This window comes from Tinamus guttatus, unplaced genomic scaffold (assembly GCF_059628265.1).
Source record: "Tinamus guttatus ecotype Peru unplaced genomic scaffold, ASM5962826v1 Tinamus_guttatus_pri_ptg000702l, whole genome shotgun sequence".
NCBI lineage: Eukaryota > Metazoa > Chordata > Aves > Tinamiformes > Tinamidae > Tinamus > Tinamus guttatus.
In genome coordinates this window covers 132,752-146,746 of record NW_028289236.1, presented here as the reverse complement: position 1 = coordinate 146,746, position 13,995 = coordinate 132,752, and the positions used below count along the sequence as shown (strand labels likewise).

Sequence of the window (13,995 nt, the reverse complement as noted above, 5' to 3'; positions counted from 1 at the left end):
GCTCCTCTCCTGGGAAAGTTCCCTTTGCCAGAAGGCAAAGCTGTGCCCCTTGACTCAATCAAAATATTCATTTTCTAAAGGTGGTGCCAGATAACTCTGCTCTTCAGGCCTAGTCAAAAATACACACATGCTTTGCCTATGCTTGTAACTAGAATACAACCCAACATTATCTCTGCAGCCCAATGAAAGAATCTATAAATGAGAAGTGCACTCGCTTTCACATCCGCTATGCTCTTCAATTGTGCAAAGAGCCCATGTCCTCCTTTGATGCCAGAATCGACAAGGAAAACATGACTAAATGTCTGTAGCGCTCAAGGAAGTGTATGAGGACATGGCTTCACGCTCGCAGCAAATCCTCTCGATAGCCTGGCCAGGTAGGCTTGGCCCACAGTGCCCAAGAGGATGGGAGCAAAGATGCTGGCAACGAAGCCCCCTGAGAGCACCCAGGATAGGGGATGGACGGGGCCTGTGCCCCATGAAGGGACATCCTGCCCCTCCTCAGTGGGTCACAGGGCCGCCCTCCTGTGACAGCGGGGCCCTCTGTGACTGCGCTGCTGTGACATCCTGGCCAGGCGGGCTCGGCCCGCAGTGTCCGGGAGGACGGCAACAGGACAGGACGGGAGCGAAGGTGCTGGCGAAGGAGCCCCCCTGAGAGCACCCGGAATTTTGCCTGTTGTCCCCGGGCGGCTCCGCGGAGTTTGGCCACGCGGCCAGGATGGCGGAGCGACCCCCCAGCCGCCCCTCGGTGGCTGGTGAGGAGGTGAAGGAGGATGGGGCGGTCGCATCGAACACCTGCGACCTGGAGTCCCATGTGTGGTCTGTGCCCGAGGAGGTGCCATCGGGTGAGTGAGGGGCAGCGCTGGGCTGGGCAGGGGCAGCAGCGGGCCGTGGCGCAGAGGCCTGGGCTGCCTCGTGCCCGCTCTCCGCCAGCCCTGCAGCTCTGCCCGCTCTTTCTCCATCAGCTCCTGGCCTGGATCTGCCCCGGGAGGAGGCAGAAGCCCTGGAGCACGTGCGCGCCTTTCTCATCTCTGGAGGGCAGGTGAGCGTCGCCAACGCGCTCGGGGCTGCGCCGGCATCTCCTGCTGGGTCCCTGGGCTGTGCCGAGCCCTGAAGGCCCCGTGGGGCAGCTGGCTGTGGAGGCGGCTCCTTTGCAGGTGCCCAGCTGAGGCTGCAGCCCCTGCGCTGCTCTGATGCTGCTGGTCCTGCCCCCCTTACACTCTCTGTTTCTCCCTATGCTTGTAGCAGCAGGAAGAGGCCAAGAAGCTGCAGTTTCTGGCCTCCCTCTGCACCCTCTGCCCAGCATCCCGCTGTGCTGCCAGGCCCGCGCTCCCCGTGCGGCAGGAGCTCTGGCGGTGCAAGTCGGACCTGGTGGAGATGCTGGAGGTGAGGGGAGAGGGGACCTCCAGAGGCCTGGTCGGGGGACACCGGCCCAGCCTTGGGGACAGGAGGGCTTGTGTGAGCACAGGGAGGTGGGGGGCCCTGGCTGGGGGGCCCTGGTGTCCTGTGGGGCCCTGGCAGCTCCCTATGGCCTCTCCTGCCTGTGCTCTCCAGGTGCTGCTGCAGGAGGAGCCCCGTGACCACCTGGGCACGGCGGTGCGGCAGCAAGTCCTGCTCGCCATCACTGCCATGAGGTAGCTGCCCAGCGCCTGGCTTGGCCAGGGCCTCTCCAGCAGACGTGCACCAGGGCCCCAGTCCTCGTGGGGAGGCTTCCCCGCTGCTGGGGTCTCTCCCAGGGCACTGGCTGGGCCCGAGAAGGGGGGAGATGGGAGGGCAGAGAGGGCCCTGTGGCTCCCGCGTGTCCCCTGGCCTTTCCCCCACAGGTGGGGCAGGAGGTGGGGAGGGCACTGGGCCCCCGCCAGGCCTGTCCTCTGTCCCTGGCCAGCAAGCTGGGGGAAGAGGGGTCTCCCTGTGGGGCTCCCCACACCCCTAGTGCAGGTGTCGTCCACGGCCCTCCCACCCCCAGGTCTGCATCCACCTTCCCAAGGCCTCAGGGTGCTGCTGCCAGCCCCGCGACTGAGAGGCCCTCTCTGTGCTTGCAGCAAAGCCAGGCTGCTCTCGGAGCGCAAACGGGAGAGCCTGCTGCAGGCCTGCTTCTGCAGCGTCTTCTCCCTGCCTCCCGTGGAGCAGCTGCAGGGCCCGGATGCTGTCCTCTACTCCAAGGTGGGTGCTCCCCTGCCCTGGGGCCTCCCCCTGCTGTGGGCAGGACCACAGATGTCCCCCTGGGGCAGGAGGAATTCCCAGCCTCCTGTGGCAGGTGAGGAACAGTGGGGAAGAAGCACCTCAACTCTCTGTGCCCCTTGCAGACCCTGGATGCCATGGACAGCCTGCTGCAGGTGCTGGTGCTCAGCAGCCCTGCCTCCAGCCTCGTGGACATGCAGAGCATCCTGCAGGTCTGGTATTTGCCAGGAGCAGAGCTGCCAGGAGCAGCCCCTGTGGTGGGAGGCCACTTGTCCAGCAGCAGCTGCAGAGAGCCCAGTGCTGCGAGGGGACAGGCCCCCTCCTGCCAGTGGGGATCCCCACGGTTGTCCTCTGTGACACCCAGTGTCTCCTGGCTGCAGCCAACATCCCTTGCTCGTCTCCCTGCTCCTGCAGTGGTTGCAGCAGGGCTTGCAGCCCCAGCAGGCTCCTGCTCTCAGGGTGGCCACAGCAGGCCCTTCTGCGGGGTCTGCCCCATGGCCACGAGGGAATAGGGAGGCAAGATGCCCTTTCCAGGCTGTGCTGGTGCTGGGAGGCATAAGTGTGGCCGGGCACTGAGCAGAGCGTCAGGCCGCAGAGCAGAGCAGCAGCTTCTCTCCTCCCAGGTCCTGCTGCCCTTCACGGAGAGCCAGCAGGCAGCTGTGCGGGAGAGGGCCGTGGGGCGCGTTGCGAGGCTGAGCGATCTCCTCGTCAGCTCTTTCCTGCTGCCGGTAAGGAGCCTGCGGGGCCGGCAAGCTGCAGCCCCCGCCTGCCCCCGTCAGCACGTGGCCGTGTCCTGCAGCTCCAGGCTCCCTCCCGGGGCAGTCACCAAAGTTCTGGCTGCCCCAGGATCCTGGCCTGGATGGGACTCAGGGCTTCGGTTCCGAGCGGCGCCCGCAGGCCGGGTGTCAGCACTGCCTCCCTCCCGCAGGCCCGCAGATGCTTCACTGGGAGCAGCAGCAGCAGCAGCGACAGCTTCTTTGGGCAGAGTATGCCGGTCCTGGGGCAGCTGGTGGGGCATCTCACCCTGTGCTGCGCCTACCAGGACGAAGGGAGCAGTGGCAGTGCAGCTGAAGCTCTCTGGCATCTCTATGAATACCTCCTGCGGGAAGAGAGTAAGAAGCTCTGAAGCAATTCCCCCTTCCGGTGCCTTGCTGGGCATCCTGCTGCCCGTCCTGTCCTGGCACGGGCACGTGGTCTGCCAGGGCAGATTTCTCCCTGCCGCCTTCAGCGGCATCTCCAGCTCTGCCGCCTTCCTGCTGAGCGTCGTGTGTTTCCCCTCCGGTGCAGGCAGGGAGCTGCCGCGGGATAGCCCACAGCACCAGGAGCTGCTAAAGGACAGGGAAGCTGGGAACACCTTAAAGCTTTCCAGGTCCAAGGACATCAGGGAGATGAGCAGGGTAAGGAGCGGCTCCCTGGCTGGACGGCCCCACGTCGCTCTCCAGGGCCACGTGCTGCTCAGCCAGGCCCCGCAGTTGGGAGCGGGGCTGTGACGTCTCTCTCTCGGCTGCCTTCCTTTGTGCCACAGCTTTTTGGCAAGTACCTGCAGCCTGATGAGAGGGCGGAGGTCATCCTGGCAGCCATCCGGGGCATGAGAGCCTGCAGCGGTTACAACACGCAGGCGGCTGCTCACATGCTGGATGCATTTGTGGCAGACGATGCATCCCTTCTGGAGAATGTAAGTGGGCTGTGTGTGGCATGGCCGGGGCTCCAGCATTTGGGGGCCTGTTTCTGCCCTGAGTGCAGGACCCGAGTCCCTGTGAGGCCAGTGCAGAGCGGTGGCAGGGGCAGCCCTTCTCAGTGGGAGCTGGGCAAAGGGCTGCAGTGTGGCCGCAGCCCCACTCTGAGCCCTGTGTCCTGCAGGTGTCAAAGATGGTGCGAGACATCTGGTTAAACATCGTGTCCATCAGCGACGCGGCTGCGCACCAGAGCCTGAGCAGGGCTCTTCTCCGGAGCAGCACGTTCCCGGACGTGGTGGTTGCCTGCCTGCTGTACTGCTCCCCATCCTGCGACAGGTCTGTGCTGGCAAGGGCTGGCGGGCAGCGGCAGGGCTGGCGGGCAGCGCAGGCCACGGCGCTGCGGCTGCAGCACCCGCTGAGCAAGCGCTCTGGGCCTGCAGCGCCGCCGCAGCCATGTGGAAGGCGCTCGTGTCCACGCCCGGAGCTGCGGAGCGGGTGCTGCGGGAGCTGCTCAGCGTGCTGGAGGACTGGCCGCTGCACGACACGGACTCCTCGGCTGTCTCTTCCCTGGCCGTGAGTTTGTGCAGGACGCCGGGCTCTCTCCTAGGGCTGCACTTGCCTCTGCGGGCAAGAGACAGGGCTCCCCCTGCCCTTCTGCACCCACCTCCAAGCCATGGGCTCCCGCAGGACGCACAGGCCCGGCACGGGAGGGAGGGCTAAGGCTGGCAGGGCCCTGGCCAGCACCCGGCCCGGGCTGCGCCAGCCTGCGCAGCTGCTGTGCCTGCGTTGGGCCCTCTGCACGCAAAGACACACGGAGCTGGCCTGAGCGGCTCTGTGTCTCCTTCCATGGCGGCATCTCCCTGCCTCGTGTGGCCTGCTGCCAGCCTGGCTTGGGGGCAGCACTGGGGGCCTGGGATGTGGTTAGGGGCCAAGCAGGAGTTCACGCAGCCCAGGAGGGACATCTCGGCAGCGAGAGCTCTCTCTGGGCTGTTTCCGCAGGCCAGCAGAGCGCTCCAGGAGATCCTGCGCCAGCCGCCCTGCCTGCAGGTGCTAGAGCCGCTCTTCCCCCAGCTCTTCCTGGCGCTGCTCTTCCAGAGCTCTTTCACCGCAGCGCTGAAGCCAGAAGAGTCAGGCCTGCTGTGGAAGGAATTCCAAGGGGAAGAGGCCCCACGCAGCAGCCCCGTGAGGTGCCTGTCGCATCCCCGCCGTGGCGTGCCACGGAGCTACAGGCAGGGCTGGGGGTAACGGTGTGACCTGGTGTTTGCTCTGCACACAGGCTGGCGGTGCAGACCATGAAAGCTCTGCTCTGCCACGCTGGCCACGAGAGCCTGGTGCTGGCCATGGCCAGGAAGGGCGGCTGGGCCATGCTCCAGAGCGCCGAGACGCAGCACCAGGGACTGGGTTTGCTGGCCAGGTGAGAGCCCCCTCGTGCCTGCCGTGCCCCAGCATTTCCCCCTGTAGACAGAGTGTCCCCCAGAGCGCGCAGGGGTGCCCCGCTCTCCAGAATGGGGCTGCAGCCTCCAGCCCTGCGAGGGAGACCTGACCAAGGGGAGGGGTCAAGGAAGCCCCTGCTGCATGGCTGCCCGGTTCTGCGAGCTGCTGGGCAAGGCTGGTGTCAGGAGGCCCAAGAGAGGGTGATGGCCACGGCAGCCCCTCCCAATGGCTAGAGTCCCCCCTGAGGGACCTGAGCTCTTGATGCCAGGAGGGGGTCGTGTTGGAAGGCTGGTCGCCAGGGTGGGAAGGGTGTTTGTGCAGTGTCCCTGCGCAAAAGACACCAAATGACGGTGGGCCGTGACGCTCTCCTGGCGAGGGGTGGTGGGGAAAGACGATGCCACCACGAGCGTTTGCTGCTGAGCAGAGCACCGAGGTGGCGTTGCCCTGCGTGTGGTGGCCCGTGGGGGTCTGGTGCGAGGGCCCAGGAGTGCAATGGCAGAAGAGGTTTGCACAGCCTGGGCTGCTCACACCTCTCTGTGCCTTCTTCCCTCTGCCAGAGAGATGAGGAAGAGCCCCAGAGCGCTGCGCTCTTTCCTCTTTGATCGGCTCGTGGTGCTGCTGACGAGCGAGGAGGACAGCAGGGAGGTGCCTGCCCTGGCTTTCCTGGTGGAGGTGAGCCTGGCGGTGCCCGGCTGCCGGCGCCTCTGGCGCTGCGGCTACTGGAGGGAGGCGGAGGAGCGGCGAGGGACGTGCGCGGAGCGCCCTGAGGCCCCGGCCAGGGAGTGGGGCCCCCGGGGCTCCCTGCACTCGCTGCTGCCTTTGGGCCGGGCTCTGCCTGCCCGACGCAGGGAGTGCTGCCTCTGTTGCCACTTTGCGTGTGCTCTGCGTTTCAGCTGCTGGCCTGCAGGGACCTGCACGGCGACGAAGACGATTTCCTGGAGGTCTTTTCAAGATCTCTAAGGAGTCGCCGCAGGGTGATGCGGGAGCTGACGCTCAGAGGCCTCGTCTTGCTGTGCGAGAGAGGGGAGATGGTGAGCAGGGCACAGGCGGGTGAAGCTGTGTGGGCAGCGTGGGGCTGGGGAACCGGGCAGCCTGCACTTGGCTGGGTGTCGGGAGCAGTGTTCAAGGTCTTGACCCAGCACCAAGCGAGCCAGCTCCAAAAGGGGTGCCCAGAGGGAGCCAGAGGGGAAGCTGGTGTCTAATAAGGCGGCCAGTCTTTTATTTCTTGAGGAAATGAGGTAGTAATTCCCACAGGTCGGCAAGATGCAGTTCCTGTTGCCCCTGCTGATGATGCGCCTGCAGGATGAGGACAGGAACATAAGCACCAAGGCGCTCCTGGTGCTCAGCCATCTGGTCCCTGTCCTGGAGAGAGCCAGGCTCACCCACAGGGCTCTGCCGCTGTCTGAGAGGCTCCTGCCGCTCTTTGAGGACGTAAGGCTGTGGGGAGAGCCAGGGCCCTGCTGGGGTGCCCGGGAGGCTGCGTGTGGGTCACGGCTGCGCCCCGCTCCCCTGGGCGTGCGTGCCCAGCACGTGCCTTTGTGCTTCCCAGCACGGGCTCTGGCCGCTGCCGGGAGCCTTCTTGCCCCGTGGCTCTTGGGATCGTTGCCCTGTGCTGCCCGTGGTGCCCTGGGCCGCAGGCCACGGCCTCCCCACAGGACCATCCTGAGGCAGGTCTTCTGGGCCTCGGCTGAGGGCGCGCGGGGGAGTGTGGCCAGGGCCAGAGGAGCCCTTGAGGGACAGATGTCTCCCCGAGCTGCGCTCGCCCTGAGTGCAGCCTGTTGTGGAAGCTGCGCTGCCTTTGGCAGTGTCTGCACACCTGGCCCACAGCTCCTGGGTGCAGAGGGAGGGTCTGAAAGCTCCATCTCCCCACGGGCCGCGCCGCCTCGCGAGCTCATCTGGCCTTGGAGCAGCCAGGCCTGAGGAGTCCTCTTTTCCCTGCCTCCAGGAGTCTGACCACACGCGGAAGCTCTCCATGCACCTCTTCAACAAGGTGATGGAGGTAGCAGCGGACCCCAAAAACGAGCAGATGAAGATGCAGGTGCACAGGAGCCTGCTACCACTGCTCTTCCATCTGGAGGATGAGAGCCCAAGCGTGGTCCAGGTACGGCTGGGTGCCGGGGCATGCCGGGCAGCTGAGCACCCACCATGGGAATACCTGTGGGGGGGAGTCCTGGCCGAGTCCTGGCTGGGTGCCTGTGTACTCACAGCCCTTCAGCCTCCTGCTGGCCTTGGCGACAGCTCAGCAGCTCTGGGGAGTCTCTGCTGGGCTGCCCAGGCCGGACAAGGTGCCTGGGCTGGTGGGTTCCCCCTGTCTCTGCCCACTGAGGGGGGAAATGGACCCCAAAGCAGACTCGGTGCTCTGCTGCTGCCCCTTGCCATCATGGGCCAGGAAAGGGCAGGAGCCCTGCCAAGACGAGGGGGACACAGGCTCTTGTGCCCTGGGCCGCGGTGGCATCTCCCCTTTTCTTGCTGTGCAGGCCGCTCAGGAAGCCCTCCTCAGAGCAGCCAAGTTCCTCAAGTGGAAGAAGCTGAGGCACTTGGTTGAGAGCCAGCAGCCGTGGAAGATCAGCGAGTGCCTAGTAAGGACTGTACCCAGCGCCCACACCCTGGACAGGGCCTTTCCCCTCCATGCCCAGTGCGCGTGGCTGGTGGCTCTGGGTGCTGGAGCAGCTGTCGCGCTGCCCTTCTCCAAGTGCCCTGCTCCGGGGGCTCTTCTGCAGGCGCCTCTTGCTCTGCTAAAGCAGCCACTGGCCCGGCTGGGCCTTGCAGCAGGAGGGCCCCTCAGCAGGCCTGGGCAGCAGGCGGCCCTCTGCTCCCTGCCAAGCTCCGCACTGCCCAGCTTGTGTGGGGGGTCCCGCGTGTCCGGGCAGGGGAAGGCCGGGGCGGCTGCTCCTGGGTGGAGGGAGTGGGAGCTGCGTGTGCAGGGTGTGCGCCAAGCCCATGGCCTTGTGCTCTCCGCAGCTGGCAGGGGAGAGGGGCAGGAGGAGCGCAGATGAGTACCTGCGCCAGAGCCTGGCGTACTTGGAGAGCAGCCAGGAGGCCTTGTGCGAGGCGGCCGTGAGGTTTCTTGGTGAGCTCCAAGCCCGGGGGTCCCTCTCTGTTCCGGGACAGCTCGGCCCCAGCCCCGGCTGCTGCGCTGACCGCAGGAACCAGCCCTGTGGCTGCCGCAGCCCTGTGGGCCTGAGGCAGGGCCAGGTCCCCTGGGCTCTCTGTGCCCCCTTTGGCCATCTCTGCCCGCACCTGAGGGGCTGGTGGCAGCCTTGTTCAGTCCCTCGCAGCAGGGCCCCTGCGGGTCACTCTGGGGACAGGCACTGGGGTGAGCCCTGAGCGAGTGAAGGTGGACGCAGGGCCAGGCCTGTAGGGCAGGCAGGAGGGGGACGGGTTTGCGGAGCAGGATTTATGGGGTCTGTGTGTGCGCCTAGGGCTCACTGGGCGCTGCCTGAGGGGCCAGAGCAAGGAGAAGGTGGAGAACATCTGTGAGGGTGAGTGAGGGCAGCGGGCTGGCAGGCAGGGCTGGGCGGAGGGAGGCAGAGAGAGCCCGGCCAAGGAGCTGCCATGGCTGCCGCAGGCGAGGAGGGCTCTGCTCCCCGAGCGGAGCAGGGCTGGTCGTAGGGGTAGAGTAGAGAGAGATTTCAGGCACCTTTGGGACATTCCTGCCGGCTGATCCGTTACTCCCCTGACTCCCTCCTGGCTCTGGGAAGAGCCGTGTGGGACAGGCCATGTCGGGGGGAATTCCTGGGGTCTGGTGAGATAGGGGGCTTCATCTCAGCTCTGCTCCTTCCCTCTCAGCCCTGCAAGGCTTGCAGCACGAGGACAGCAGCCTGACCGTCTCTTCCCTGGCCACGCAAACCGTGCTGATCTTGAGAGCTCCAGGGAAGCAGACTCCCTCCCACGACAGCCTGCGCAACCGCCTGAGGAGAGTGTGGGAGAGGTGGCACCGTCCTCTGCGGGGCGGCAGTATTTGCTGCTGGCGCTCGGATGCACCTTGATGCCAGGGTGCCCTGCGTGCGAGGGTCAACAAAGAAGCAGCCTTGCCTCTTCATCACGTGTCGTGTCCTTTCTTTGGTGAATGAAGCAGTAGAAAACACAAGTTGTGAAGGAGTTGGGTTCCCCTGGCGAGAGGAGTTGGGCATGCGCTGTCTCCAGCAGCCTGTGGCCACCCCAACCTCATCCCCACCCCTTGCAGCACTTGGGGAAGCCCCCAGTTCCCTTGACAAAAAGCTCAGGGCTGAAAAGAGCTCATGGAGGCAGGAGCCAGAGCTCGTCTCTCATTGCCCCCGGCTTCGCCTACTGTGGCCGAGCCCAGGAGGGAGCAGGCGGCTGCCATGCTCTGGCCGCAGCTGCCCCAGAAGCTCCTCTCCTGGGAAAGTTCCCTTTGCCAGAAGGCAAAGCTGTGCCCCTTGACTCAATCAAAATATTCATTTTCTAAAGCTGGTGCCAGATAACTCTGCTCTTCAGGCCTAGTCAAAAATACATACAATGCTTTGCCTATGCTTGTAACTAGGATACAACCCAACACTATCTCTGCAGCCCAATGACAGAATCTATAAATGAGAAGTGTACTCGCTTTCACATCCGCTATGCTCTTCAATTGTGCAAAAAGCCCCTGTCCTCCTTTGATGCCAGAATCAACAAAGAGAACATGACTAAATGTCTGTAGAGCTCAAGGAAGCGTATGAGGACATGGCTTCACTCTTGCAACAAATCCTCTGCCCAAGAGGATGGGAGCAAAGATGCTGGCAAAGAAGCCCCCTGAGAGCACCCAGGACAAGGGATGAGCGGGGCCTGCTCCTGCAGTGGTTGCAGCAGGGCTTGCAGCCCCAGTGGGCTCCTGCTCTCAGGATGGCCACAGCAGGCCCTTCGGGGAGCTTTGCCCCATGGCCACGAGAGAATCAGGAGGCAAGATGCCCTTTCCAGGCTGTGCTGGTGCTGGGCGGCCAGGCACTGAGCAGAGTGGCAGTCCGTAGAGCAGAGCAGCAGCTCCCTCACCGGCACCCAGCTGAGGATGCAGCCCCTACATCAGCCTCTCTGATGCTGTTCGCTCGCCTCTCGAAGGGAAGGGCTCCACAGCCGCTGCTCGCGCAGGGGCACCTGCCGTGGGTAGCACAAGCCGGACAGTAGGAAAGCGCAGCGAGGGAGAGGCAGCCCCGGCCCCCGGGCGGACAGCGCGAGCTCCTCACGAGAGGCGGCGCTGAGGCAGCGCGGGCGCCGCCAGCAGAGGAGGCGGCGCGGCCGTTAGGGCGGGGGCGCGGCCTCTAGGGCTGGGGCGCGGCCGTTAGGGCGAAGTTCCGCTCCGGGCGCTCGGCCCCTCAGTGAGGAGCTGTCAAATGCACATGCAGGGGTCCTGCTCTCCGGCTTCCAGAGTGTCTGAGCTCCTTAGTGTTTCCAGGGGGTAGGAGAGACAACACCTGTGTTAGGTGTGGGCAGGTGGAAAAACTGCTTAGCCTGGTGGCATCGCTGCCCGGAAGGAGGAGCTAGAAAGGCTAAGGACCATCATAGAATGTGAGAAAGGGATAGGTTAGTGGAGTCACACCCTGCAGTCATCTCAAGAAATGGGACTTCAGGGCACTGGGGAGATGAGTTGAGGGAGGGGGGTGCTCAGGTGGTCTTCTCCCCTCTCCGCTCAGTGTCAGGGAAGCACACTGGGAGAAACAGGAAAAATCACTGGCTCCATAGATGGCTAAGAGGCTGGTGTCATTACTCAAATGACACCATTTGGTTAGAGACAGGAGTCAAGGTCTGGGGTCAGCTCCAGGATGAGGTCCAGATACTAGATGCAGGGTAAGGTGCGAAGTCTGCTCTGATGTCAGTGTCTGGAGTCAAGGTCTCAGATCTGATCTGGAGTCAAAGTGCGGTGAAAGCTCTGGGGTCAACATCTGTGGTCAGGTCCAGGATCAAGGTCCAGAGTCAGGTCCGGAGTGAATTCCAGGGATGAAGTCCGCGGTGAAGGTCCGAAGTCAAGGTCCGAGGTCAAGCTCTGGAGCCAGGTCTGCGGTCAAGGTCTGGGGTAAAGTCCGGAATCAGGCCCGGCATCAGGTCCAGGCCCAATTGTCCACAGTCAGGTCCAGGGTCATGTTTGGGGTTAATGTCTGGAGTGAGGTCTGGGGTCAAGTCCGGAGTCATGTCTGTCAAGTTTCAGCGTCAGGTCTGGGGTCAAGCTCAGAGTCAAGGTCCAGGATCAGGTCTGGAATCAGGTCCAAATACTGGTCTGGGGTCAAATTCCAGGGTCAAGTCCAGAGTCAAGGTCTGGTATCAGGTTAAGGGCCATGTCCGGGGTCAAGTCCTGGGCCAGGTCTCGAGTCAAGGTCCGCAGTCTGTTCCAGTGCTAATGTTCGGAGCCAGGCCTGGTGTTAAGGTCCAAGGTCAGGTCTGGGATCAAGTCTGGAGTCAAGGTCCAGAGTCGGGTCCGCAGTCAGGTCCATACTCAAGATCCAGAATCCAGATCCAGGGTCATGCCTGGTGTCAAAATACAGAGTCAGGTCTGGGGTCAGTATCTAGAGTCAGACCCTGGGTCAATGCCCAGGGTCAGGTTTGGAGTCATGTCCACAGTCAAGGTTAGGAGCCAAGGCCCGGGGTCCTAGGCCGGAATCATGTCCAGAGTCAGGTCCAGATTCAAGGTCTGGGGACAAGGTGCGGGACTCGGATCCAGGGTGAATGTCCAGAGCCAGGTCCAGGGTCAAAGTACAGAGTCAGGTTCGGGGTCAGTATCTCGAGTCAGACCCTGGGTCTATGTCCAGGGTCAGGTTTGGAGTCAGGTCCACGGTCAAGGTTAGGAGCCGAAAGCCGGGAGCCGAGGCCTGGGAGCCTGGTCCGGAATCATATCCACAGTCAGGTCTGGATTAAAGGTCCAGGGTCAAGGTTCCTAGTGAAGGCCCAAGGTCACCTTCGCAGTCAGGTCCAGTGTCAATGTCCAGAGTCAGGACGGAATCAAGATCTGGGGTGACATCTGGAGCCAATATCCAAGGTCAGGTCTGGAGTCATGGCCGCGGTCAAGGTCCAGGCTCATGTTATGGACTCAGGTCTGGGGTCAAGGTCCGGGATCAGGTTCAGAGTCCAGGTCTAGGGTCAATGTCCGGAGTCAGGACAGAATCAAGGTCCAGGGTGACGTCCGGGAGTCAGTGTCCAGGGTCAGGTCCAGAGTCAAGGTCCAGGCTCATGTCCATGGTAAAGGCCTGGGGTCATGTTCACAGTCAGGTCCAGGGTCAAGGTCCCGGTTCAGGTCCGGAGTCAAGACGGAATCAAGGTCCAGGGTGACATCTGGAGTCAGTGTCCAGGGTCAGGGTCCACAGTCAGGCCCACAGTCGAGGCCCAGAATCAAGGTCCGGAGTAATATTATGGACTCAGGTCTGGGGTCAGGTCCCAAGTCCAAGTCCAGGGTCAGAGTCCAGGCGCAGGATCAGGTCCAGAGTCAAGTCTTGGACTCAGATCCAGGGTCAATGTCCAGAGCCAGGTTAGGGGTCATGTCAAGGGTCAACTCTGCAGTCAAGGTCCAGGTCAGGTTCAGAATCAAGGTCCGAGTTAAGGTCAGGGGTAGAGTCCGGAAACAAGGTCTGGTCTCAGGGTCCAGGGTCATGTTTTGCAGTCAGGTCCAGGACCAAGGTCCAGGGTCAATGTCCAGAGTCAGGAGGGAACCAAGGTCTAGGGTGACATCTAGAGTCAATATCCGGGATGAAGGTCCAGAGTAGTATTATGGACTCAAGTCCTGAGTCAAGGCTGGGGTTAAGTCTTGGACTCAGGTCCAGGGTCATGTCTGAGGTCTATGTCCAGGGTCAAGGTCCGGAATGAGTTCCTGGCTCAGACCCTGAGTCAAGGCTTCAAGCCAAGGCCCCAGAGTGAGTTCCTGGCTCAGGTTGGAGTCAAGGACTGGGGTCATGTCAAGGCCCCACTCCAGAGTCAAGGCCCCAGAGTCATGTCCGGGGGTCAAGGTTCTGGACTGAGTTCCTGGCTCAGGCCTCAAGTCAAGGCCCAGGGTGAATGTCCAGAGTCTGGGCCGGGGTCAAGGTTCCGAGTCAGGTCCTGGGTCAAGGCCCGGCATCAAGCTCAGGGCTCAGGTCCGGAATCATGTCCGCGGTCAGGCCCGGTTCCAAGCTCCAGAATCAAGCTCCGAGGTCAATGTCCGGACACAGGCCCGGGGTCATGGTCCGAACAAGGTCTGGATTCCAGGTCCAGGGTGAAGGCCCAGAATTAAGGCCCACAGTAATGTTACGGACTCAAGTCTGGAGTCATATCTGAGGTCAAAGTCTGGGGTCAGGTCCAGGGTCCACAGGCATTGGTCCAGGGTGAAGGTCCATGGACATATTGAGTCATGGTCCGAGGTACTGGAACTGACCACAGACCATGACCCTGGACCTGACACCGAACCTGGACGCCCAACCTGACCCCGGATCCGACTCTAGACCTGACTGCTCACCATGACCCCAAATCTGCCTTGGACTTTAATCACAAACCAGACCCATCCACGGACCCTTTACCTGGATCTTAGTCGCAGCCCTTACTCTGGACTTGACCCTGAAGCTTGACTGCGGACAATGACCCCGGAGCTGACCGCAGACCCTGACCTTGGACTTGACCCCAAAGCTTGACCCCAGAGCAAAATCTGGACCTTTATCTCGGACCTCATCCCACACCTTGACGTCCAGCTTGACTCCAGACATGACCACTCAGACCCGAGTGTGTACCTTGACTCCAGAGCCGATTGTGGATCTTG

At 62.9% G+C, this 13,995-nt stretch overlaps 1 protein-coding gene across 1 annotated transcript; it reads left to right on the top strand.

Annotated features, from left to right (window-relative positions):
• Nucleotides 1–715: 715 nt before the first annotated feature.
• On the top strand, nucleotides 716–9,277 carry LOC148591794 (maestro heat-like repeat family member 5). Its single transcript, XM_088536707.1, has 21 exons — nucleotides 716–842; nucleotides 963–1,039; nucleotides 1,243–1,383; nucleotides 1,552–1,631; nucleotides 2,040–2,160; nucleotides 2,277–2,390; nucleotides 2,802–2,906; nucleotides 3,107–3,290; nucleotides 3,466–3,575; nucleotides 3,638–3,853; nucleotides 4,039–4,190; nucleotides 4,295–4,427; nucleotides 4,854–5,041; nucleotides 5,131–5,268; nucleotides 5,846–5,960; nucleotides 6,543–6,719; nucleotides 7,234–7,389; nucleotides 7,766–7,923; nucleotides 8,159–8,445; nucleotides 8,711–8,770; nucleotides 9,078–9,277. Exons 1-21 carry the CDS (start codon nucleotides 716–718, stop codon nucleotides 9,275–9,277), a joined length of 3,039 nt encoding a protein of 1,012 aa, XP_088392833.1.
• Nucleotides 9,278–13,995: the final 4,718 nt, after the last annotated feature.

What these genes read in the sequence shown, in the direction of transcription:
- LOC148591794 (XM_088536707.1), top strand. Translation starts at nt 716, where the DNA reads ATGGCGGAGCGACCCCCCAGCCGCCCCTCGGTGGCTGGTGAGGAGGTG. An exon ending in ACCTGGTGGAGATGCTGGAG is followed by an intron (nt 1,384 to 1,551) that starts GTGAGGGGAGAG and finishes TGTGCTCTCCAG; the next exon opens with GTGCTGCTGCAGGAGGAGCC. An exon ending in CGGCTGTCTCTTCCCTGGCC is followed by an intron (nt 4,428 to 4,853) that starts GTGAGTTTGTGC and finishes CTGTTTCCGCAG; the next exon opens with GCCAGCAGAGCGCTCCAGGA.